This window comes from Monodon monoceros, unplaced genomic scaffold (genome assembly GCF_005190385.1).
Source record: "Monodon monoceros isolate NGI ecotype Baffin Bay Population unplaced genomic scaffold, NGI_Narwhal_1 Super_Scaffold_15, whole genome shotgun sequence".
NCBI classification, from domain to species: domain Eukaryota; kingdom Metazoa; phylum Chordata; class Mammalia; order Artiodactyla; family Monodontidae; genus Monodon; species Monodon monoceros.
In genome coordinates, this window is record NW_021703771.1 from 38,984,763 (window position 1) to 39,011,808 (window position 27,046).

At 36.9% G+C, this 27,046-nt stretch overlaps 1 protein-coding gene and 1 non-coding gene across 5 annotated transcripts in view; one reads left to right on the top strand and one right to left on the bottom strand.

Annotated features, from left to right (window-relative positions):
• The window catches only part of SESN1 (sestrin 1), a 105,415-nt gene that overhangs the window by 17,553 nt on the left and 60,816 nt on the right, over positions 1-27,046 (bottom strand). The window contains exon 1 of one of the 4 annotated variants that reach the window (XM_029223368.1): positions 3,918-4,150. The exons of the other annotated variants lie outside the window; for them this stretch is intronic. Within the exon in view, the coding sequence (XP_029079201.1) occupies positions 3,918-4,019 (102 nt within the window). The 5' untranslated portion in view covers positions 4,020-4,150. Of the gene's footprint in view, positions 1-3,917; positions 4,151-27,046 lie in introns of those variants that run through there. 4 annotated transcript variants of the gene reach the window in all.
• Positions 22,258-22,370, top strand: LOC114896378. Its single transcript, XR_003793761.1, has one exon. It is a non-coding gene; the product is annotated as a U12 minor spliceosomal RNA (small nuclear RNA).

Here is a 27,046-nt window from a genome sequence, read left to right on the forward strand (position 1 = left end):
CTGTTACAAAACAATAGCTTTACAGTTCCAAGAAAGTGACTATTAATGTTTCAGAAATGGAATATTTTCCTGTAGGCATGCCAAAGGTCTTTCCCAATGGTCCTAATTCTCAAGTCTTTGAAAGTCTATCCCTGTAGCCAAATTTAGTGGCCATACTGGTATCACTGTCTCCCCTCTTCCTTGCCTTCAAAGGTCAAATCTTTCTTTCCCAGTTCCTTTAGAAATAGATTCTTTTATGTATTTTATGAAAAATTATGTGTTTTAAAACAGGATGTTAAGACAAAGCAAACATTCTCAGGAATGGACTATAAACCTATTATGCTAAGAACCTCTTACTGTTAAGATCACATTCATTCCTTGGTGAAGTACCAGTCTAACAAAGCAGGGGACAGAATAGAAGAACTGAAGAAAGGAAAGGAATGGAAAGGAGTCTCTGATATTTAAGACTCCAATTTCATTATTTTACTTATGGCTAGTTCTAGGTAAAACAGAATTTTATGAACTCTGAATCTACATCCCAATTTATCCTAATCCAGATACTGTCAGGAAGCAGGTCATTGATTCCATCTAGCCTTCCACAGCACACAAATTGAGCTCTAACTTATGGGAAAAGGACACAGGTGACAATTATCTTGAAAACAGCCAGGAAGTCTGGTTCTAGAGTTGGTGTCTTTAATTAATTACTCTCAAAAGCTCCTCTTTAAGAGCTTTTGAGGGACTTCCCCAGTGGCGCAGTGGTTAAGAATCTGCCTCCCAATGCAGGGGACACGCGTTTGAGTCCGGTCTGGGACAATCCCACATGCCGCGGAGCTACTAAGCCCATGCGCCACAAGTACTCAGCCTGTGCTCTAGAGCCTGCAAGCCATAACTACTGAGCCCGCGCGCCTAGAGCCCATGCTCTGCAATGAGAAGCCACCATAATGAGAAGCCCACGCACTGCAACCAAGAGTAGCCACCACTCTCCGCAACCAGAGAAAGCCCGCGCACAGCAACGAAGACCCAATGCAGCCAAAAATGAATAAATAAATATTTTTAAAAAGAGCTTTTGATACTTAAAGGTCTTTTTAGATACCATTATTATTATACAATAGTATTCTTGATTTCTAAAGGGGTAAAAGTTTCAACTTTCTGGAAAACTCACTTTTGAAACACTTCCTCGTCACATGACAAATTAGTTGCTACCCTATTTTCTAGCAGTTATTGAATTCAAAAAAAAAAAAAATAAGGCACTGCAGGTCTTCAATGGTGTGATCGTAAGCCAAACTAAGTGCACTTCATAACGTCCTAAAGGTTCCTTCAATTGTGCCTTCGTATGTACCTGTAAGAAACTGAATTACAGACTTTGAACAAATTTTGGCCAATCTAAATTCAAGGAGGCAGAACTTGCCAACGGCAAATGGCCTTGTTGTGAAGCAGATGTAAATGCTAACCACAGCACAAACCTCACAGGCTCTTGGTGAAGGTGTGGCTGGGAAATCTAACATGGGAACTAACAGTCTTCTCCTCTCAACAGTCCTCCTAATCAGCATCTTTGAAGACATAGCAACAGCCTCTGCCATCACAACATTGCTGCAAATCTCTGACGCGATATCTGTTTCCTCTCCAGTGTATACTAACACACTAATTTTCACAGTATGAAAATTCTCAGCAAATGTTGACAGTACCACAGAATGACTAATGTATGTAATGTATCACTGTATGAATCTGTGTTTATGAATTTACTGTTCTAATCAGATTTTTCAAATTTGTCAGATACATTTATGAATCCATATGAATATCTTTAAGCAAAAAAATGAACAGTTTGCCACAAGTGCAAAATGAGAGCATTTGTTGGCTTACAGTGTCTATCTACATGCAAAACTAGTTGAAAAGTAAAAATGATTAGATCACTTGAATCATTTTATTTTTTCTCACTGCACTTGGTACATTATTAAACTGTCTAGATGTCTTAATACTGATAATCACAATAATATTAATTTTGATATTTTAAAAAATTACAAAAGCAGTTCTGTTTGAAACACATTTCAACAAGGCAAAAATATGCTGTGTAAAAATTCCCATCCCATTCTTCCTTATTTATGAGAATCATTGCCTATAGCTGGGTGCTAGCCTTTTGACATTTGAAATTTTTAAATAGAAATGAAGAAATCTAGAAGCATTATAAAGAAATCTTCCTATTATAACGACATGTACTAGTGCTTCTTCTAAAATTGTCATTAACCCTTTTATAGGGAATTTAGAAATACTCAAAGTTCAGGTACCTCTTTTTCCAGTGTCTGGTCTTCTATGAAATACATTCTAGAAAAATAAAAACTCACTGACTTCAAAGTACTGGCTTTATAAGGCTGACTTAGGCCATATGTGTGCCCTATACTTTAGTCAGGAGTTCCATTCCTGGAAAGGGTTTAATTTAAAGGCACTGTGGAAGCTTGCTATTTGAAAGAGTCATGTTATTAATTCTTTTGTAAAGTGAATAGTTTTCCTATAAAGCACTACTTCCTAATTTATCTTCCCACATGTTGGAGGTTTTAAAAATGAAATACAACTATACAAAGGTTCCTGGTGTCCCGAACACAATCCCATAGGCTCTGTAATCAATGTGCAAGCTATTGATAAAATGTATCTGTATCTTCCAGTTGACATGGCTATATTTAGAGATTCTAGATCTGGGCAAAAACCAGGATTCTGCACACAAATACCACCAGAAATAACAGATTCAAGCACAATGATTGAGGCTCAAAATGAGAACAAATCTGTTACGGCCTGCAAACAGAAACTGTAAATTCTATTTCAACACTTTCACACTCTTTTCTATGATAAAGTTTCAAACAGTTATGAGACTTTTTTTTAGGTTGTATTATCTGGGAACAAGGAGCACATTATGTATCCATGAATGCTAAAATCTAGAAAAAGCATCTGGTGTTCTATAGCCTTCCATGAATGCTAAAATCTAGAAAAAGCATTTGGTGTTCTACAACCTTCAGGAGAAAGTGTCTTCATTTAAGTTTATATGAATATATGTAGTATATCATGGTGTAGACTCCATTTACAAAAAACATATATATACATATAAACACTGAGTCATTTTAGTGGGCAGTAGAGAAATTACCTCGTATTTACATTTCTTTAAGTCAATACTTAAAACATTCTGATTTCAATTTTAATTACTATTTCTCTACCTTCTCCCTTGCCACCTTTTGAATTAAAGCCTTTTAAAGTTTCAAATTTGAGTTAAAGGTGTATTAGTAACCCTCAAATGGTGCCCTATTTGCAGCCACTTAGGAAAAATACAAAATGTTACAATTAAATAGCTCTTTCTGAAGGCCAATTCAGACACAAAAAGGGATAGTTTAATACAAGAGTAAACGCTGTGCATAACGTCATAGAGCTGGCAGTACATACTTATTCTAGGCAACATCATTTTTAACTGTCCGAAATATGTTTCTTTTTCTTTCCTTTTTAAAGTAGGGTCCCCGAATAATGTGTTTTGACAAGACGCTGAGGGGGAAAAAAATCCACAGGCTGTTCTACCGTGAGACTAGAGTTTGTTAGGTTTCTTCTGGCTTGTGGAGACTTGTACAGAAGACAACGTTATTTACGTTTCGGAGACTTCCATTTAAATGACCGAGGCAGCTGTCCCTCCCAGCCGCAACATTTTCTGCCCGGGGACGACTCTCGGTGGCAAACGCCCCACCCCCCCCAACTGGCCGCCCCTTCACCTGAGGGGCGCGGGCCAGCCTGTGACGCCCCGCCGGGCAGGGCGGCCGTCCGGGCGGTAGCTCCAGGGGCGCCCTCCCCGGGGAGCGTTCTCCGAAGCTGTTAGGGTGCGAGGGCGGGGAAGCGACGCGACCTCCGTGCAGCCCAAGCAGTTGGCCGGGTGCCCGCCCGCCCACTTGCCCAGTCCCTTGCCCTGGTACCTCGTCCTGGCCGCGGCTCCCGCCACACTGCTTGCAGCCCAGCAGCTCCGAGACGGCGAGCGAAGCCGTATACGCCTCGTTCGCGGCTGTGGCCAGGCGCATGTCGGCGTGAGGACAGCTGCGGACGCGCAAGGGAGCCGCGGCGGCGCGGAGGAGGCGAAAGCTAGCCGCGCTGCCAGTCGGCCTCTCAGCTCAGAGGCTGAGCGCCTCAGTCCGTGCTGACGGCCGAGGCAGTGCGGGGCGGGGCGGCGCAAACAAATAAGACACGCGGCCCCGCCCCCTCCGTCACTCCGCCGAGTCGGCGGCAGCGCGCGCCAATGGGGGCTCGCAGCGCCGCGGCACCCCGCCCCCTTGGCGCTGAGGAGCGGGCCCTGGCGGGGGGCGGGCTACGCGGCCGGCCGAGAAACAACCTCTAGGGAACGAACTCCCGCGAGGAGCTAATCCTCGGGTCGGAATGGGCTCGGTCCGCCGGGAGGTGTGCGTGCACTGCGGCTGGAAGATGCAGCGCGAGCCGTCAGGTTTCAGTTGAAAGGCAAAAGTGTCCCTGTCCCAGCATCAGCAGCCGAAAGCTTGCCCTCCCTCCACCCGCTCGGGTCCATTTACCTAGAGCCAAACAGCAACCCACCTCTAGGCTGACCCCGACACCACCAGGAGGAATCAAATTCGCTTCACATTTTATGAACTTTTGAAATTTCCCTTTCTTTCCAATAATGGCCCAAACAGCGCTGACTGGGCCGCAGAATGAAGAAACAAGTAGGGTACCATGACCCATATTCAATGTAAAATTATTTTGGGTAAGCTATGTAGAAACTATAAATATCACTCTCCTACACAGATAAGCCTTGGGAGCAGACTCTAAATTTTTTTTCTTCACAAGTATATTCGAAAGCTTTAAAATTTGTTTCCTTATAAGCGCCCTAGGTTCTAAAGAAAGAATCTCTGAAACCTGATGAGGAACGTGAGAAAACAGGTCATAAAGGAACACAAATAACTGACATTGTTGGATCTGGAACACAAATCTCTCAAGTCCTGTGTCAATACTATTTCCTTACAGGGCTCCATTAACTTCTTTTTAAAAAATTAACTCCTAAATTAGGTCTCTTTTTTTGCATGTTTGCCCCGTATTTTCAAAGGCTTACATGCTCAGGTTAAAAAAAAAAAAAAGTTGGAACATTCTGATAGAAGGAAACAAGCAGAGTTTAAGTCAATAATACTGACAGACACAGAACCAGGGCTCATAAATGAAAATAAGTTTCAGTCTTAGGAGTGAGGTTACAATGTCTCAGAGAAAACTGAGTTACTCTTTGAGCTCTTAAAGTGTCACATTTTAAAAGTAGCAGGTTAAAAATGGTTACTTTTTATTTATCTTCTCCAGATAAATAAAATGATGTTATATGTTCTCATACACTGCTTTTGTAAATTGCTAAAACACCCAAAATATTTTTACTGGTCAAGAAAAGCAATTTGAGGTTAATATTGACATAGAAGAAAAGGTTACAGAGACGTCCAAGCTCTCTTCCTCTGAGCACAGCCACAAAAACAAACAGTCTAATCTGATGCCCACTCAGCCACAAACACACAGGCAAAAATAAACCCAGTAAACCATCCAATTTGCAGCAATATGACACCCTCCAAGATAAACTGGTTGTAGATGAATAACGTGGAAACATAAATGGACTTGATGTAGGGGTTGTGAGCTATAGAGCTACTTAATGAGGGAAGTATGTGAAAAATGACTGGCTCTAGAAGAGTTGAGCTGTGATTTTATTTTCTGGAAGGAATAAAATAGTGGGGGTTAGCTGTCTAGTAGGGCATAACCTTGTCTGTAACATTAAAATATCATTTACAAAATGGAGAATGTTTACCTTTCTATTTTCTAATGAGAGGCAAGAAAAAGCATGCATTTAGCTAATGCAAAAATGGTTTAAATGCAAATTAGAACTGCAAACTGTGTATACGCATGTGTATATACACATATATGTGTGTATATGTGTGTATGTATATATATGTTCATGTTTGATACTTTGTGCTTGATAAATATTTATTGAAGAAACATGTTGAAATTGAATAGGAAGCTCCAATTAGGATTTTTCTTTCTTTCTTTCCTTTCTTTCTTTCTCTTTCTCTTCCTTGCTTCCTTCCTTTCCTTTCTTTCTTTCTTTTTCTTTTCTCTCTCTCCCTCCCTCCCTCCCTCCTCCTTCTTTGAAAGTTTCAGTTTATTTTGATGCTGCCTTATATAAAAAGAAAAATAATTTTAATATATTCTAATTCAGTCCTTACTGAGACCCTTTCAAGCCATTAAATGTCAAGGTTCCTTTATGGTTTCTATAAAGACTGACTTAAGGTCTTCAAAGAGTACTGATTTTTGCTCTTTTTGATAGAGCAGTAACTGTGAATTAGTCACTCTCTAACATAAAAAAGCTGCCTCCAAATAAATCTATTAACCAAGAATTCCAACAACTGTATTGACCTGCAAATATCATTGTGTAGATCTCACTTCTGGAAATGCTTTGTTCCAAATCATTTAATAAAAAGTTTATATTTTCCAAAGATTTCACTACGTGAGTAGGCCAGATGTCCTGAAGGTGCTTCTCCTAATGAATCCCCAGTGCTGAGCATGTAGTAAACCTCCTGAGCACCGATTAGTAATTGCAAAGGACTACATTTTTGATATTTACCACAGGCTATCATTATAGACCAGCAGCTATTTACAAAATCTGCTATTTAAACATTTCCTTTCAACATTTTTTTCTTCGATGAAGAATCCTGACATCTAATCCAAGAAGTAAATCTGAAATATTTCCTTTCCTCTAAAAATGTTTTGGGAATTCCCTGGTGGTCCAGTGGTCAGGACTCCGAGCTTTCACTGCCAAGGGTGTGGGTTCAATATCTGGTTGGGGAACTAAGCTCCCACACGCAATGAGGCACAGCCAAATAAATAAATATAAAAATGTTTTGGTAAACCTACTCAAACTGTATCAAAGTGAGGTTTTTGCATTTGTCATTAGCAGGAATGGTCTCAACTCTAATTTTCTCAAGAACGAGATGTTACACCCATGTAAAAGAGTGGTGTCAAATGACTTGATCTGAGCAGAGAGCTATGTGGCATTGAGAGTCCAGACGTGGCCTGGTGGTTCAAGATGGGCTTCCAGAAGGAAGAGATATCTGAGCTAGGGGCTTAGAGGATTAGTAGAGAGGCCTTGGCAAGAAAATCGGGGGAGTGTTTGGGAGAGTAAAGACAGAGTTCTAAGGCAAAGAAACCAGCATGTGCAAAAGCCCACAGGCAGGGGAAAGACTGAGAGTGGTAGTCCGTTAGGAAAACTGAATAAAGGAAGTTCACTGGGGTCTAGAGCACAGGGTATGGAGAGTAATGGATGAAGTTTAGGTAAAACATAAACAGTAAGAAGGGACCTTGTTTAAGATTCATTAAGGACAATAAATTTCATTCTTAAGAGTAGTGTGGAGTTACTAAAAGTTTTAAAGAGTAGAATGACATCAAATTTGCATTTCAGCTAAGGTTTAGGCAAAACTAGAGGCAGGAAGATGAGCTAGGAAGGCTGCTGAGGCAATTCTGTCAAGGCAAGAGGGTGATATGAAGAACAATGGAAATGAAACAAAGTGTAGGGATGAAGGTGGATTTGTCTCTCCAACATGATAATAAGTTTCTTGAGAAAGGAAATGATGCCTCATACTTTTGTTTTTGAAATTTAGGAGATAAATCTCAACTTATATGCTCTCCTGACCAAACGGCTTCCCTAAATCCATTTGACTTTAAAAAATATAGTCACCTAATGAAAAAGAATATGTATATTTTAATAGAAAGAATACTAATCAGGCCAAAACGTATAATCACACTTTCATGGACCACATATTAAATCTTGAATTTTCTCATTAACTAAAGGAATTAAAGTACTATAGATTTGTAGATCTATTCTTTAGAAATTATATTTAATAACTGGTTAGATACACATAGCCATGATTTTAGCCATTAAACCAAAGAACTCCTTTAAGAGGGGGAGTGGGATTTGTTAGATTTATGTGGTTTAAGCATTCTTGAAAAAAATGCCGTATTGTCATTTAAAACATTTTTACTTGGAATGAATGCTGGTTTTTAAGATTACTTCTGCTTACTAATTTTGTCAAGATTTTTCTCCTCTAGCTGATATCTTCCTGTTTTTTTTTTATATATAGCTTGCCTGCTAAGCACTTTTTTCCTTTCAACATCATGTTTTGGGTATGTTGAGATCCTTCTAGTACTGAACATTAATTTTATATTCTCTTATTTGTCCTCTACTTTTTCACTTCTTCAATTTAATTTTTAGAATTATATTACTTATAAAGGAGCAAGAATGTTGACAAATCTTTGCTATCTTTCTCTCCTTTAGGGTTTCTTCTTTTAGAAATGCACAGTTTTAAATTTCTACATAGGGTTTTAGAAACAGACCATCACTCATATTTGTAAACAAGTAGTATTCCAAATAGTGTCAGTGGTTTTAAATTAGAAAATCACTTTCCCTCAAAGAATAAGCATGTTAAATCATGGTCAGGTTTTCCAGGCTAATGATAAGACCAATATATCAGACACTAAGAACTTTACACTTATATGGCAGATACAATTATTTCTATTTTACAAATTTGTAAAACAGAAACTCATAAAATATTGGTAACTTGTCCAAGGTTGTAAAAGTAGTCAAATGCAGACTGAGATTAGAACCTAGGTCTGTCTGAATCCAAAGCAGCAGAAGCTGGGCTGCTTCCTTTAATGAATATTTTTAAAATGTCAATAACGGTATGTTAGCTTAAGTTCTTGATTCTGATGGCAAGAAAAGAGGGCAGCAAGAAAGAAAAATGTACCTCCCTTGCTCATGCTCAGGGTGAGATCTGGTTTTAAAAAACAGAAAAGAGGGCTTCCCTGGTGGCGCAGTGGTTGAGAGTCCGCCTGCCGATGCAGGGGACACGGGTTTGTGCCCCGGTCCGGGAAGATCCCATGTGCTGCAGAGCGGCTGGGCCTGTGAACCGTGGCCGCTGAGCCTGCGCGTCCGGAGCCTGTGCTCCACAAAGGGAGAGGCCACAACAGTGAGAGGCCCGCGTACAGCAAAAAAAAAAAAAAAACAGAAAAGAAAAAAGAAATCATGGAATGAGTGGTCTTGTTCTTTGAGAGCTTCTCTCCTCTATTTCTCTACGCCTGTCATTCCTCTCAGTGTCTCCCCAGACCTTTGGTAACTTCATGCTACACAAAGCTCCCTCAATAGAGTTTACCCAACTTCCTACCTGCTCCTCACATTACCCCTATTCTTCTTAGAACAACTGGTAGGTATTAGGAAGAAAACAGGCTTCTTATACTAACTCACACTTATTATATGAGGGACTGACATCTCATACTAATTTATTTATTTATTTAGTCTGTCTCAATAGAATGTAAGCTCCATAAAATCAGAATGTTTGTCTTTTTTGTTCACTGCTGTATTTCTGATATCTTAGTGCCCAGCACACAGTAGACCCTCAATAAGAGTGTATTGAATGAGTGAACTCCACAGAGATGTTTCCATTAAAAAAAAAAGAAGCTTAACTCAACTGAAAACTTAATAATGAATTTCAAGTTCAATATTCATATAATAAAAGATATGGGCCATCTAGACAAACACTCTTGGAGGCTTTGGGGTCACTATTTAGGCAGACAGGCAGGCTCTGCTTGGGAATCAGCTTGTCCTTTCCAGCTCTACCAAGCAAATTCTGTTTTTCATAGTCTCTTCCCATCTTCCCCTTTGGAACCCCAGATATTCCCAAGCTCCTTTGATTTTTCTGTTCCTGTTTTCCTGCACTACCAAGATAGTGGCTATACAGGTTTGGGCAATGGCACATATGGCTCGCTTGTTAAGTCAGGCAGGTACTTACAAGTCAGACACTGCCTGTATACATACCATAGTTTGACAAATTCATGAACATTTTGTAACCAAGTCTGGCTTTAAACACCCTGAGGCTTCTCTAAAGTGAAGTGACCGTAAAGAAAGTGTTGAGATATCAAAGTTAGGTGGGAAAATTCATTCATTACGACTTTTAGAAGCTAATTACTTTTCAGCATTGTTGTTGAAGTAAATAAGAAGGAATGGATTTAATCTGGAATAGGATGAGGTTCAAGAAAAAGGTGAGTGTAGTGGGAAACTGAGAGTTAGGTCTTTATCCCATATGTTCTTAGGAGTTACTGAAGGTTTTAAAGAAGGACAAAAAAGAAATACCAACTCAAAAAAAAAAAAAACAAAAAGGTAATGGAAGATACTTAATGTATGACATGTTCAAGTAGAAAATATTTCTCAGGCTGTGCATATATACTGTATTGTATTTAAAATAGTTTTTGAACATAGGCAGAACACTCTATGACATAAATCACAGCAAGATCCTTTTTGACCCACCTCCTAGAGTAATGGAAATAAAAACAAAAATAAACAAATGGGACCTAATGAAACTTAAAAGCTTTTGCACAGCAAAGGAAACCATAAACAAGACCAAAAGACAACCCTCAGAATGGGAGAAAGTATTTGCAAACGAAGCAACTGACAAAGGATTAATCTCCAAAATATACAAGCAGCTCATGCAGCTCAATATCAAAAAAACAAACAACCCAATCCAAAAATGGGCAGAAGACCTAAATAGACATTTCTCCAAAGAAGATATACAGATTGCCAACAAACACATGAAAGGATGCTCAACATCACTAATCATTAGAGAAATGCAAATCAAAACCACAATGAGGTATCACCTCACACTGGTCAGAATGGCCATCATCAAAAAATCTACAAACAATAAATGCTGGAGAGGATGTGGAGAAAAGGGAACCCTCTTGCACTGTCGGTGGGAATGTAAATTGACACAGCCACTATGGAGAACAGTATGGAGATTCCTTAAGAAACTAAAAATAGAACTACCATATGACCCAGCAATCCCACTGCTGGGCATATACGCTGAGAAAACCATAATTCAAAAAGAGTCATGTACCACAATGTTCACTGCAGCTCTATTTACAATACCCAGGACATGGAACCAACATAAATGTCCATCATCGGATGAATGGATAAAGAAGATGCAGCACATATATAGAATGGAACATTACTCAACCATAAAAGGAGATGAAATTGAGTTATTTGTAGTGAGGTGGATGGACTTAGAGTCTGTCATACAGAGTGAAGTAAGTCAGAAAGAGAAAAACAAATACCATATGCTAACACATATATATGGAATCTAAAAAAAAAAAAGAAAATAAATGTTAAAATAAAATGGTTCTGATGAACCTAGTGGCAGGACAGGAATAAATATGCAGACGTAGAGAATGGACTTGAGGACACGGGGGTGGGGGGTGGGACAAAGTGAGAGAGTGGCATGGACATATATACACTACCAAATGTAAAATAGATAGCTAGTGGGAAGCAGCCGCATAGCACAGGAAGATCAGCTCAGTGCTTTGTGACCACCTAGAGGGGTGGGAGAGGGAGGATGGGAGAGAGGCTCAAGAGGGAGGGGATATGGGGATATATGCATACATATAGCTGATTCACTTTGTTACACAGCAGAAACTAACACAACAGTGTAAAGCTGATATACTCCAATAAAGATGTTAAAAAAAATAGTTTTTGAGGAGCTGGATTTCATCTGTACCTAAAAACATATGTGAAAATGCTTTTTAAATTCTCAAAATGCTTCTGTTTGTGGGCACAAGGCAATAACTGGTTTTAATACGTAACCTATAATTTTACGTCCAAGGAATATATTGGTCTGGCATAATATAAAAAATTATCTTCTCAAAATAGATTAAAATCAAACCTAATATCTTCAACTTATCCTGAGCCCAAAGACTTCATGGAACTGAATTCTCACGTGTTTACTTCCTTTATAAAACTGAATTTACCTACAGTTAAAATGTTTAGGCTAAATGCATGTTAGTAAGTCATCTGCTTAATCACGTCTGAATTTTGAATGTTTTATTCAAACTAGAGATAATTTTAATTCAAAGAAACAAAATCCTAATGACAATATTCTAAAATCTTTTAATCAAGTTATTTTTTGTTTATAACAGCTATCCTGACCTCCCTATCCATGCCCCCTCACAATGATTAGTACTACCAAGCTGTGAATACAGTTCAACAATATGTGCTTTTCTAACAGCTCAAAGAACCCCCCACTCAGTTCCTTTGTGATAATCTTTAGTTGTAGGTCCTTTAATCCTTTAAACCACCTTCTTTCTTTGCCTCCTTCTGAGATCTCTTGTTTTTCAAGAGGGTATTAAGTTGTAGATCCTTAACCTCATCACAAAGTACAAGGCCACATCTACAAACTACTTGCATATTACTAAGCATTTTAGAAATTAAATGCCATTCACTGGATTTTCTCATCTGTTCTTCTGCCCTCCAAAATCCTCACTGCACCTCTGTGGGTCATGTTCCCCTCTGCCCGAAGGATGTGGGTACATTCAGGGCACTGTAATTCAACAAATATATTTATTTTCACTTACCACTACTATCTCTCTATTTAGCTAAGAATACTCAAAAAAAGAATGCAACTTTAAAAATTATGTTTTGTTTTGTTTTGTTTTGTTATATGAGATTAAGTTTGAACAGAATTCAAGATCATTTCATTTGTAGTAATAGAAAATCTGATTTTCCTAATTTTGGGCAATTGAGAAACACTAAAATAGGATTTTATTCAGATATTACAAGTTGGAGAAGGTAGTACTCTTTTTTAACTTGTTATATCTCTAATTTTAAAAGTATGTTTCGGCATAGGTTTATGTATGGATGTCAGTGCTATTATTTTACCAATTAACAGAAATCTTAATAATACGTAAACCCTTCAGTCATTCATTATTTATAAATATTTACTGAATGCCAATTATATGCACTTAATTTCTTAAATCCTATGAACAAGCAGAAACATCTTAATTTGAGATTGGACATCTATTTTATTTAGACTTAAACCTCACATAAGTCATACAGATTGGCAAATAGATTGGGATTCTGTCAGGGATCATTAAATAGGGAGTCATCTACTAATGTCCAACTCTGAGAAAAAAAACAAAACAACAAACAAATAAGAAAACAAAAACAAAACCCCAGAAGGTATGGCAATCTCTTAACAACCCTTCTAGTTTTAGTCCCCTCAAATTTAAAATGAAGGGCAAATGAACTTCATGATCTCTCATACTTTACTTCAGCTCTAAAGTTCTACTCTGTTAATATAATTCCTGATTTTATCAAGAATTAATATGCTTTATGCTAACCGGAACCTGGCTTCCTCCTACACCAGGCTTCTTTGTACATTACCAGTGATTTCAGAATTGTATTTCTTACAAGTACTTTAGAGATATTATGAAATATTATATTTGAGCTTTCTTTTTCAAGGTAACCTCATCTATAAACAGTAAATGCATTGGAAACCACCAAAATAATAATTTAGATACTGGAGTAAATAAAGCTTCTTCCATCATCTCTGTGAGTATATGTTTGAACATTCTTGTAAATTTGTCAGTGGCGAGGAAGGGTATAGTTTGTGTGTTCTGGCCTTCTAAAAAATTCATGCCTGCCTGCATCTGCTTGAGTAAAACTACAGTAGTGAGTGGGCTGCTACAGCATGTAGGTACTTTGCTGTGTCAGTCCAGATTTCTCTGATATTATGAATACAAGAAAATACAGAAATACTGTAACTATAATCCATAACCCCTTTATTTCAAGCTTGTTTAAAACATAAGCTCATTGTTCTCACTAATTGGCTTGATAAATAATTTAACTTTACTTATTTGAACTTTAAAGAGATCATTTATTAATAAAACACCAGTTTTAGATATTGTATATAAATCAGAATTCTGGTAATACTGTTTCACTAAAGACTATGTGGACAAAAAAAAATCAGTAACACATTTGAACATCACTGTTTTATATACATGCCACATCTCCTGATCTGTACACTAGAACTCCCAGTAGGTTTGGAGAATCCATGCTAGTCTGTAGCTCCCTATGTTGTTCATCCAAGGCTTGAGTCAGGCTTTAAGGCTCAGAGAATGTTCCCAGGATTTCTGCTGGTTCTAAAAGAGTGTCGGGGAAATCTAATTCAAAGTCTCATTCCCATCAAGGCCAAATAGAGCCTTAGAGAAAAGGCTCTTGGAATCACAACAGTTCAATTATGGTTTACTGAATTACAAACCAAACTTGGCTTCCAGTAGAACTTTTATTTAGGCTGTCCCGGATTTGGTCTATAACTGAAAGGACTGTCAATCCTTCTAGCCTTTCTCCAGAAAACATGAATAAAGTCAATCTCATCCTTCAGTGACACACATGCCAATACGATCAATAATAGCTTTTATCCTAAAACACAAAAAGGTGACCTAATAAATTCTTCAGTGATGCACTTTGGAATTGTTATTAACAATAAGGATATTATTGATATCCAAATAATCTTTTGTGTTTGTAATAGGCAGGTCTTTAAATAATGTATTTGCTCTTTACAATTAGAACGTGCTTTAAATGTCAGAAAATTCAACTTTCAAGTATTCAACCAGATTAAAAAAAGAACAAACCACTGTACTCTAATTTGTGCATTACAAATGTACAATTAAAATCTTAAAACCTTAAAATACTGCGCTCTAAATTTACAAATTGATGGGTTAAAAAAAATCTAAACTTCAAAAGATAGCAGACAAAAGTATGTGGATCGGAGAAAGAGCAAAGCAGAGTCAAAAGCAGCAGGATACAGTTCAAATAGGTCACATTCAACTTTTGACTTTCCCGAAGAACAAAAAACAAGCTTAGGAACAGTTTTCAGCCAATCAGAAAGCAGACAAACAGGTAAGGACTCAACCGATCCAGATACCAATGCAGTCCAACCTTCAGTGTTTTTTGTTGTTGTTGTTGTTTTTTGCTTTTTTAAAAAAAATTATATAGTGTCAGAGCAGAGCACAAGTTATAAAACAGGATAGACTGTCCTGGGTTAAAGAAAGATAAAATCTCTTCACCAACCCTAAACAAAATATATCAGATTTTAGTAATGTAGTGATAATTTTGTTTACATCCTTATTGTGCCAGATCCTGTATAAAGTTATCTTTAAAATATTTGGGTATTTGTAATAATATATAGAATTTTGCGGGAAATTTTCTTTCTTGTCTGTGCATAGAGGATAAGGGTAGGAAGATGTATAAGATTCTTCTCTTCTTAAATTACCTAATACTCAATTTCTAAAATTCACGGGGGATTGGTGGGGGGGACCCAATAAGAAAATGCTACAGTGCGAATCCAAAAAATGTAAATATGATTTAAAACAACCACATACAAATACAACCTTCAAAACAAGCAAACAACAAATTGTACAGTGCCATTCTATGTAATTTTTCCTCCTTATTTCTATCACTCAATACATATTCATGAGAGAAGAAAGTTTTCTGAGGATTTAGAAGGGATTTTCAAAGAGTTACAGATTTCATCATTGTAATGTTTAGTGCAAACCTCAGTATTTGCTCAAATTGACAGTGTTACTTGCAATAGAGACACAAAAACACTGTGAAACAATAGTTAAAAATTTTCTTCATTCTGCTTTTGGCTTGCCAAATTTATAAAGTATTCTAAAGCAGTTTCTAATATTTTCTGTAAAAATCTTCAAGAACCACCTTTTGTTTTTTTCTTCAAGTAATGCTTAAATCATTTGCTAGTTTTAGTTCCCTAAAAAAAAATTACTTTAAGCAGATCAGCTTGACTTGCCATATCATCAATTATATACTGAACTTACCATGCACTAAAAAACATAAGAGATTTGCTACTGATACTGTAGGGTGCTGTCAAAAATGTATATATGTATACTTCCTCTCAATATTTCATTGTATTCTATACATCCCTAGGAAGGTAGGGGGAAATTAAACAAATATTTGGAGACTAACTCTAGGTTTTATTTATTGGTGATATCCTTACCTCATCCTTTTCCTCTATCCTCAAATGTCACAGATAACTAAGCTATGCTGTGTCAAGAAAAAAAAGTATTTTCAATACATCATTTGGGAAAGAGACACTCTACATCAAGCTCGTATTTTCCTTGGTCTCTTAAGCCTTAATAATTTAAAACAGTATCCATCCAAATATTACTGAAAGTTTCATCAATTACTTAACACTTATGTATCTATACACCAGGGATTGGTTGTGTATGTTTCTGTTAAATTCATGAATCTCTATATGTATGGATATATTGGGCCTATTTATTCAGTATTCATTCAACCAATATTAATTAGGCATCTACTATCAGCCAGACATTTTTTTTCTTCCCAGTCTACCTTCTTTAAAAACAATATCCATACCTTCTTCCTTTCTCCACCTTCTTATAATTTCCTTATAAGATCCACCTACTGTAGTCTTTTTGCTCCTAAAGGGATACTTGGACTGAGAAATGCCTTAAACTGCAAAGGCAAAGAGGTACAAAGGGCTTGGAAAGCAGGATTCTGTGTTATGCAAAACACCTGATTGTTATCGTGGCACTTAGGTAACTGACTGCCGGTTGATGGAGAGCTTCAAAACCAGTAACTCAGAGTTTTAGTCAAAGATTTTTTTTTTTTTTTTTTTGCGGTACACGGGCCTCTCACTGTTGTGGCCTCTCCCGTTGCGGAGCACAGGCTCCGGACGCGCAGGTCCAGCGGCCATGGCTCACGGGCCCAGCCGCTCCACGGCATGTGGGATCCTCCCGGACCGGGGCACGAACCCGTGTCCCCTGCATCCGCAGGTGGACTCTCAACCACTGCGCCACCAGGGAAGGCCAGATTTTTAGTCTAAGATTTGATTTGACTTTTAGTCTAAGATTTGAAGTAGATAGATGCTACACTTCATGGTTGCAGATTTGGTAATATTAACAGCATAGCTGACACATATTTTAGTTAGTATGTGTCAGGTACTCTTCTAAATGCTTTACATGTTTGAACTCTTAACCCTTATAATAACCCTATAGGTAGATGCTATCTTCATTTCAGAAATGGGAAACTGTGAGACAGAGAGGTTAAATACCTAAGGTCACATAGCAAGGGGCTTGAGCAAAGGTTAGAACTTAAGCCTATCCGACTCCAAAGGCATGTTCTTTCTACTATACCATGATGTTGTCTGATAGTTTCCTTTCCACTGTTACTATTCCAGTGATTGTATGTCCATTAGGAAAGCGGCCAAGGGACCATTAACTTTTCTCTTCATCCCTCCCTATCTTCCCCTGTACTGTTTTCCCTAAATCTCTTTTGTATAATTGACTGTTCACCCCACCCTCTGTGACCACCCAAGTCATTAGAACATCATCCCTTTCTAGGAAATCTAGACTGACTCCCCACTGAGCCTACTGCCAGAATAAGAATGCTCCATAACATCTAGAAAACATAACATTTTATGTAAAAGAGAAAAATGAAAACATAAATGAAGACAAACTGGCACACAATCATTAGAGTCACTTTAACAGACTTAAAACGTAAGAAAATATGGTAATTTTTCTTAGTTGTTAAATACTGTATTGCCTACACACACACACACACACACACAAAGTAGAATTCAGAGTGATTTGGTAGGATTAAATCTAATGATTATTTACACACACACCCCTTAAAATGTTTTCTTTCACATTTGAAAATCAGTAATTTTGGACAAAATAGGTGATTATTATACACTATTTATATAGTAATATCTCATTATACCTGAATTGACTCGTTTGACAATCTCAAAAAAAGAATCTAGAACAAGTAAGAAAAAAAAAAGTAAAATAGATGGTACAGAGTATATATACCAAAGAATATGTACTGTACTCAGAGGAAAACTTTTGGTTTACCTCTCTTAGACACAATTTACTTTTATTTTGTATAAAATTACAAAAAGCTTGTTTATTTAGTTTCTAATTCCACAGTAATTTAGAAGAAGTAGGGACTACTACTGTTTACACTGACAGAGAAAGAATGATAGTCAACCATTTGATCAAGGAAAGAGTCAGAAAAATTCTAAAAAAGCAGAAATAAGAACTTGGATAGTACAGTAGTAGGCCATTTACTAAAAGTGAACGGCTTTTTTTAAGATTTTTTTTTTATGTGGACCATTTTTAAAGTCTTTATTGGGTTTGTTACAATATTGCTTCTGTTTTATGTTTTGGTTTCTTTGCCATGAGGCATGTGGGATTTTAGCTCCCAAACCAGGGATCAAACCTGCACCCCCTGCATTGGAAGGTGTAGTCTTAATCACTGGACTGCCAGGTTAAGTCCCCTAAAAGTGTACTTTGATGTAATAAGCCTTAAGGAGCTCTGACAGCACCACTCTCTGACAGATTAGGGTAATAGCTAACCTCCATAATAATGATTCTTACTCATGTTGTAAAAAACACCTACAAATATTTCTATAAGAAATATAATTTAAAAGGTATGGCTAAACCGGCAAAGTAACAGCAATCCTCATAAGTCAAAAATGGCCAATAGGAGGAATCCAAGGAGGTAGGGATTACTGATTCTGGTAGCTATGAATCCCCAGTAACCTAGAGCAGCAGCATAGGGAACATGACAAACCCTAGGACTTGGGAAACTGGGGGGTGCCAAACCCCAAAAGGCTAAACTATCATTGAAAGCATTAACTAGGAAAAACACCCCATCTACAAAAGGAGGTAAAAAATTTGCCTGTTTCAACTTTTGCTCTTGGTAGAAGGGGTAAAACCTCCTCTGAAAATTTATAAGCACAAAGTGGCTCACATATGAGGAGCTGGGGCCTTAAATCCCTTTATCTACCTGATCTTAAAAGAAACAATCAAAAAACAAGGCAAGGATTCGGTTAAAGTGGGTTGGTTATGTCCCCCAGGCTCCAGTCAGAAATACAGATTATCTCTGAAGGAGATAAAATTCTGATGAATGTGAGCTTACAACAATAAAACATACCATGAAAAAAAGCACCATTAGTGAGGTCTGAAGAAACAATAATCACCTAAGACCTGCAAGACTTAGCAGGTGTTAGAATTATAGATGCAGAATACCAGTTTAATATGTTTCTTAAATTTTTAAAGGAAATTGAAAGTATGGATGAGGAACAAGAAACCATCAAAAAATAACCAGATTTAAAAATGAATCCAATACAGACTTTATAATAATTGAAACAAAATTCAATAAACAGTGTATTCAGCATAGATGAGGAGAAAATTATTAATAAACTAGAAAGTAAATCTGAAGAAATAATCCAGAATGTAGCACATAATACAAAGAGATGGAAAATATGGAAGAAGAAATAAAAAACATGGAGGATGGAATAGAAGGTCTAATATATATCTAATTGGAGTTCTCGAAGGAGAAAGGCAATATTCTAAGAGATGATGGCTGAGAATTTTCCAGAACTGATTAAAGACACCAATCCTCATTTCCAGGAAGCACAATGAATCCCATACAGAATAACTGAAAGGAAATATATACCTTGACATAGAGTAAAACTGAAAAATTCCAAGAAAAAGGGAAGATCTTAAAGGTTATCCAAGAGAAAAGTCAGATTACCTACAAAGGAAAAACTAAACTGACAGTCTAATTTTTAACAATGGAAGCCAGAAGATCTGGGGGAATAATATCTTTGAAGCACTGAGAGAAAATGGCCTTTCTTGAATTGTACTAATATATGAAACTATCTTTTAAGAAAGTGAATGCAAGAAACACATTTTAAGAGAGAAAAAGTAAGAGTCTACACCAATATATCCTCACTGAAGTAGCTTCAGTTCAGGAAGAAGCAAAATGATCCCAGTAAGGAAGTGGAAAAAATGCTACATGTCAACAAAGAAAAGGTTCTTTGTACTTAAGATTTTCAATTCATGTGTAAAATTCTCATCTAAGTAGGATAGTACATTCCCTAAGGATCTTAGATAGGTTTGTATTGAACATATGTTTCCATTTTATTTTCGTAGAGTGGAATGGCCAGCTCATATAACAAGCATAGGTTTAACTTTCTAAGGAACTGCCAAACTGTTTTCCATAGTGGTTGAACCATTTTTACATTACTGCCAGCAGTGTGTGAGAGTTCCAGTGGCTTTACATCTTCACCAACTCTTAGCATAGTCAATATTTTTCATTTCAGTCAATCTAATGGGTGTAGTGCAGCGGTTCTTAACTGGGGGTGATTTTGCCCTGTTAGAGTAATTTGACAATGTCTGGATACATTTTTGGTTTTCACAACTGGTAGGTAAGTCAGTTGCCACTGACACGTACCTGCTAGAGGCTAGGGATTCTGCCAAACATCCTAAAACATACAGGGCAGCCCCTCACAACAAAGAAATACTTGGTCCAAAATGTCAAGTGCTGAAATTGAGAAGCCCTTGTGTAGTAATAATGCATTGTGGTTTTAATTTGCATATCTTGGATAACTATCAATATTGAACATTTTTTAATGTGCTTATTGGTCATTTATATATCTTCATTCATGTGACAATTCAAATCTTCTGTTAATTTTTTTTTTAATTGGGCTGGTTGTCTTCTTGCTACTGAGTTGGAAGTGTTCTTTATTCTGAATACAAGACTTTGCCTGATGTATGTGTTGCAAATATTTTCTTCTAGTCTATGTCTTGTTCTGATGATTTTCTGCTACATTAACTTCAGACAGCAAAAAATAAAGTCATCTTTCTTCCAGAGACGAGAGCAGGTAGATATTGAAGACAGGGTTAAATAACAGTTTTTCTTTGGTATCCTTGGGTCATAAAAAAGCACTTCTTAAAAAGCAATATTAGTTGATGCCACATGGAAAACTGGGCTGCACATACCATAGAGACAAAGAGAATCCAATACTTAAAAATGATTCCCCCAATCCTAGGATCTGGCAAAAAACAAAGACTGGGCCATGTAAGCAGTGTGTTGAACAAAGAGGTACTTTTAAAAAGTCCCCAAACTATGCTTATTTGTATCAGAAAATAATAGTACCACCTAAACATGCCAAAAAATCTGCAGATGAAGAAATGAAAAAATGGTACTGGAATCACACACTGGTGCCTATCGGTGACATGAGAGAAGGTATCTTTGAACTGGGTTTGAAGATTACCTTGAAAAATGTACATTAACTGTCTCATGTACATTTAGAGTCTAAACTGTTCACTTGATAATCGTCTAAAATTCTTACAGTTTCAAGACTACTCTGAAATAGAGATTCAGTGTATGAAAATGATTTTAGGATACTTTCTATCCTCTCTGCTTAAGAAAATTATTTATTATAGAACATTTGCAATAATGTAAGCAGTAAATGGGGAACCAAAGTAGCAAAAATGGTCCTGAGTTCTATAAGGAATTTCACAGAGCTACTATTTCTAAAGATTATAGAGCTCCGTGTCCTAGATTTTTTCCCTAGCTGTTGATGACTAAAGACACTATTAGGAACAATGGAAACCATGGTTTAAAACACAGTAATTGTACCGAAAAGGTGGTCTCCAGACTAAATGCACTTGATTCATGGCAATTTTACTTTTCAGAACAATTCTTATGAGTAGCAGGGATGATTTTGCTTTATTAAATATTTTTCTTGAGTGTGAATTATTGCCTAAAATGCCATGAATACTGAATTTTTTTTTTTTGCAGTACGCGGGCCTCTCGCTGTCGTGGCCTCTCCCGTTGCGGAGCACAGGCTCCGGACGCGCAGGCTCAGCGGCCATGGCTCACGGGCCCAGCCGCTCCGCGGCACATGGGATCTTCCCGGACCGGGGCACGAACCCGTGTCCCCTGCATCGGCAGGCGGACTCTCAACCACTGTGCCACCAGGGAAGCCCTGAATTTCAAATGTTGCCATTTTTTCTACCACTTCCCCTCCCCCGTAAACACTCCTTTTCCCCAATAACAAGCAGATTTGTCTACTCTCTGCTTTTCTTAGTAAGGAAGGAAATGTTCATTATTTTCCTATATAAATTTGCATTCAATTAAAGTCTATTTTCCTGAGCTTCTTCAACCTCCTCAGTAAAGTTCTTAGATACAGTCAAAGACTGACAAATAATGTAAGTTCTTAGATAGTAAGGTAACCAACAACAGTATGTTGGGTCCCTTCTTTCCCCCTAGTATAAGTGGTAGGTAATAATTAATAAAATGGCCTTTTAACTTGGTCATAGCTTTCCCTGACACTTGGGATTAGAGGCATGTGTCAAGCAGGGAAATGAGATGACTGAGCTTTGATTTTAGAAGATTAGGAGAAACTTCTAGGATGGTCTGAATTGTGGGGAGAAGCTAAGGGGAGGTAGACTTTAAGACAGTGTAATGGTCTAGTTAAGGGGTAACTGGATGTATGCCAGAGTGATGAGAGTAGAAATAGAATGCAGGAGACATATTCTGTAAAGTCAAGAAGGCAGAATCTTAAAATTTGATTACGAATGCCTTAAACTTATCAGTAAGGAAAATGAGTTGAGGTGATATCTGAATCCTCACTGCTAATGTGAGATGAATTTTTGAGTGGGTAAAGGTTGCTTCTAAGGTGACCTCCCCCCCCAGCAAATTGATTATGAATTAGAAGAAAATTTATTTCCCAAGAAGCCTTTTGCTTCTTTCCACTTTGTATCTAAACAAATACTGTATAAGGCAAAGGTGGTGTTGTCAAAGATGGTTTTGATGAGATGCTTATGGATAAGATACTGAGGTTGCTTTTATTTGTTGTGACTGTTCACTTATGGACAGATGCCTCCAGCTGTTTTTATTCCATAATGTCCCTCTGCAATTATCTTTAGAGCTTAAAGTAGTATGATTAAGTGAAAAGAATCAGTACTTAAAATGAGAAGATCCTTTTCTATGTCGATACAAGGTAACAATCAGATAGATTATACTATTAAACATTTATAAAGAAGCAGCAGTAAAGTATAATGACTAGAAGCATTGGCATTAGAGTCCAACAACACTGGGTTCCAAGGAAAAATTAAATCTCTTTTAGCCTTGATGTCCTCACCTGTATAATGTGAATAATAATATAGTGACCTTAGAAGGCCAGAGGATTACATGAAATCACACAGTGACTGGAATAATAAGTGGTCAGTAACTATTAGCTCTGAGAGCTACACAGTAAGAGCTACAATACATCGAACCAGCAGTTCTGTCTTATTTAAAATATAAATTAAATAACTCTTTAGCATAGCGTTTGTGAAATACTCAAATTTTACTCATCCTTTTGGTGTGTGGGGCTTGAACAATGTGCATTTAAGATTAAAATTATTAGGTATCAATGTACTTTTTAAAATTTAGTATTTGGAATGCTGTTTCTTCTAATTACAATGTTTACTAAGTATCTGCAAATAATTTAATATCAAGCACAACCTAGCCTCAACTATTTTACACATTAAAAGAGAATCTATATTTTAAAAACAATACAATATTGAGTGTTTTCTATAACAATTCTTTGTCTACCTTTTATTATTGATATTTTTCCAAGAAAATCCATTGGTCAATATGGTAGAGATGGCTAGTTGTCCCTAGTGCTGATTCTCTGCTTCTTCTATGGTTAATAAAACCCCAAATCTTTAGTTGGGTATATTGCCACTCAGAAAAAAGATAAATTATCCAGCTTTCCTTGCATCTAGGTGTGACCAAGTTGGTAAGCTTTGGCCAATGTGATTATAAAGGGTAATGGAGTGTGCATAATAAATGTCACTAAAGTGAGGAAGCATATGCTTATTCTCCTAGTAAATTCTTCCTCTATCTGGAATGTGGATGTGATTCTGGAGCTACAGTGGCCATCTTGGATATCTATCTTAGAGATGAAGCCACATCTTGAGGCTGCTGGAAAAACACGGAAGGATTTGGGCACCTGATGATTACATGGAGCTTCTGAAGCAGTCCTGGACTGCCTTCATTTACATGAGAAAGAAAGAAACTGTCCTGTATAAGAATTATTATTATTATTTTTAAGAATTCTTATATTGAAAAAAAAAGAATTCTTATATTGGATTTTCTGAACTGGCAGCCTAATGTAATCCAATCCTAAAAAATACAAACAAAATGAAAGCCAAAATTTAAGCTCACTTGTTTTCTTAATAAGTTTGTTCTCAACTTATACATGCCTGGTCTTTTTATGTCCCCTTTCTTCTTATTCCTACTGTAAACTCCTGGACACCTGTAGACATTACCTTTGATTCATTTCAATGGTGTTAAGGGAGGGAGGGAGAGGGGGGTGAGTTCATTCAGCTGCTCCACCACTACCACAGTTATATTCCTAACCTATTCTTTAGTCTACCCCCACCCACTCTAGAGTCTATTTTGCTCTTCATCCTAGAATTTCAACTCCATAAAAGAACTGTCCTCAAAAACAGCATTTATTTGTTCATTACCCACTCAACATATTTTGAGGGCCTACTGTATTCTGTTAGTTGATGAATAAAACAGACCCTGACTTCAGAGAGCTAAGTCAGGCAATATTTTAAAATGCAGATTGAACTGTGTTCTATTATTTGTGTACTACACCTCTATAGTCCCAAATTTTACTAAAGGATCAAAGTGAAAGTAAGTGAATGTAAAAGATTGGGAGAAAACAGATATATGGAGAGGGAGCAGGAAATAAGGAGGTGTGGAGGAGGACTCTCAGGGACAAAGGCAAGATGTAACCGTATAGCAAAGGAAGAAGGAGGGAGAAGGGAAAGGAACACACATTCAATAAATTTTACTGGGCTTCATATATCCTTAAAACCTTTTTCATGTGTTAGTGATTAATAGGGACAAGCTTATTGTTAAACTTCTGGAACCTTTAGAGAATAGCAACCGCCCTCCTTATTATTATATCTGCTGTTTGCATTGCTAGAAGCAAAGACCTTCACAAACCTTCAGAAAGCTCCCCACTATTCCTTCCCAATCCCAGCGCCTATTTAGAACTTCTACCCCTTCTCACCTCTTACTGGAACCTTCTTCTACCAGTGTCGCCTGAGGAAAGAGGTGATTCAGTAGAATGGGGGGGGGGGGCAGTGTTGTTGAAATCCCCAATCAAAATTTAGGTTTAATTTTCTTACACAAACACTGCTATAATAGAATATAACCATCATTTTTGCTACTAACTTTATTGTTTGGCAATAGAGCACTTAAAATTGGCTTTTATGGGTTGTTTTTAGGATTTGCCAGAGTGAGAAAATAAGTTCTAAGTTTCAAATAATTAATATGAATTTTAACTTTGGATTGTCGTCCCACTGTGAGACATAGAAAACCTGAAAATCATTCTTTGCCTAAAATATAAAGATGGTGCTATTGCTGGCCACATGGCTCCAGAAGAATGAAAAAACAAAAACAAAACACCCAAACAATTCAGCTACTGATGTTGGGATTTTGGTGCCTGTTGTTGTTGCTTTTATCTTAGGTGAGGGAAAATGTATTTATTAAATACTACTAAACAAGTCTGTGACATTTAGTTCTTAATACTCTATAATATGACATTATGAAAAAATTTTTTTCTTAGATTGTGGTTTTAACACTTCACAAGTAGTTTCTTTTCCTGTTAACTTTTCAGACAACTCTGCTTAAGCTTGAGCTAAATACCTGGAGGAAGTGCTACCACAATTTTAGCTTTCTTGTTTCCAGTTGAGCAGTATTATTCTCAGTATTTCTCCATTAGGAAAGTATCATATGTTTACTTTCTAGCCTAATAAAACTGCTCTAACCTAATAAAAATTTTTGTAGTATATAAAAATTAATATGAAATAATTATGGTAAAATAAACAATTATAAATCTGAAACAGAGAAAAACAGGAACACTGTCCCACCAGTACTAGCAAAAAGGCTTATAGGATGCTTAAAAACTTTCTTTGGCTTTTGTTTAGCACCTGAGTCAGGAAACTCAGGGTCCCTTGTCTTTTTCTACAGGGTCCCTGTCCATAACATGCAGCCAAAACATAACACTTGTTATATTCCTGATACAGCATAAAAAAGCAAGAAAACATTCTAAGTAGTAAACACAGTCTTTTCCTCCCCCATGGACCATAAGTCCAGAAAAACAAGTTACCTCATTTATAAACCATGCTATTTAAGACTCTGTGATGCAACAATATTGCACTACTCTTTTCTATAAAAATGCATTCTTCCAATTAAAATCTTAGCTCAAATGTTGGCCAGCAAAGTCCTAAAAATCTAGTTTTTTTCCCTCTTATTCTATCAAATTGGATTTAGGGAACAGAAAAAAGTATGTTTTTATTTCACACAGTAAACATCATTAGGCTCTAGAAACTATAAATCTCTACTAATTGGTATCTTTGCATAGCAGTAGTTATGGCAACCTTAATTCATGGGGATGACTTTGAAGTACTGCAAGATATTAAAATCCCCTCTGATTAAACAATGCAATTATGTATCCAGCATCTAGTCCACATCTGATATAATAATCATAGATTTCAGAGCTAAAATAATTATAAAATAAACTGAGTGAAGCTAGAATTGCAATTTGGAGAGTGTCTAAATACAAATACTTTCTATAAATGAAAAAATTGAGAAGCAGAGGTGAAATACACAGTTTTAATGTTGATGTATTTATCATATTATAGTGTTGAGAAACTTGGAAATCTGTGTGTAAAATCAGGGCTGGTCTTAGGATTTGATAGAGTAAATGGCTGCTTACTTGGTGTAATTTTAGAAGTGCTATTACCAAAAAAAAAAACCACATAAAAATGTGTCACCCAAATTTTCCCTCAGAGATGGAAATAGTAAAATGATACCTAGTTGTCTTTCTTTTACATATTTAGTTGAGGTTTAATAATGCCTATAATTCTATAAGCAGATTAATTCCATTATTTTCTGTTAAAATGCAAATATAAAACTCATATAAAAGAAAAAACTCAAACTACATAATGGATTCAAACCTTACATAGGCATGTAAGGTGAAAACCATGTAGATAAAATTATCCTTGAAAATCTCCTTTGAAGGTACCAGACTGAAGACAGATAGTCCACTTCTTAATAAGTCCAAAGCAGACATTTTGTCCCTCAGTATTAGAGCTGATGACTGTTTATTTGGTTCAACACCAGTTGGAGTCATTGGCTTGTGTTTAGGAGGCTTGTATAAAAAAGGCTTGTGTAAAAAAAAAAAAGTCTTTTAACACTTGAAATACCCTCAGAATGGTGAGACGCTCACTCTATGAGAAGTGATCAGGAACTCAGACCAATGGAGAACATAGCAGATTTCTGTTTCTTATTTTACACTCA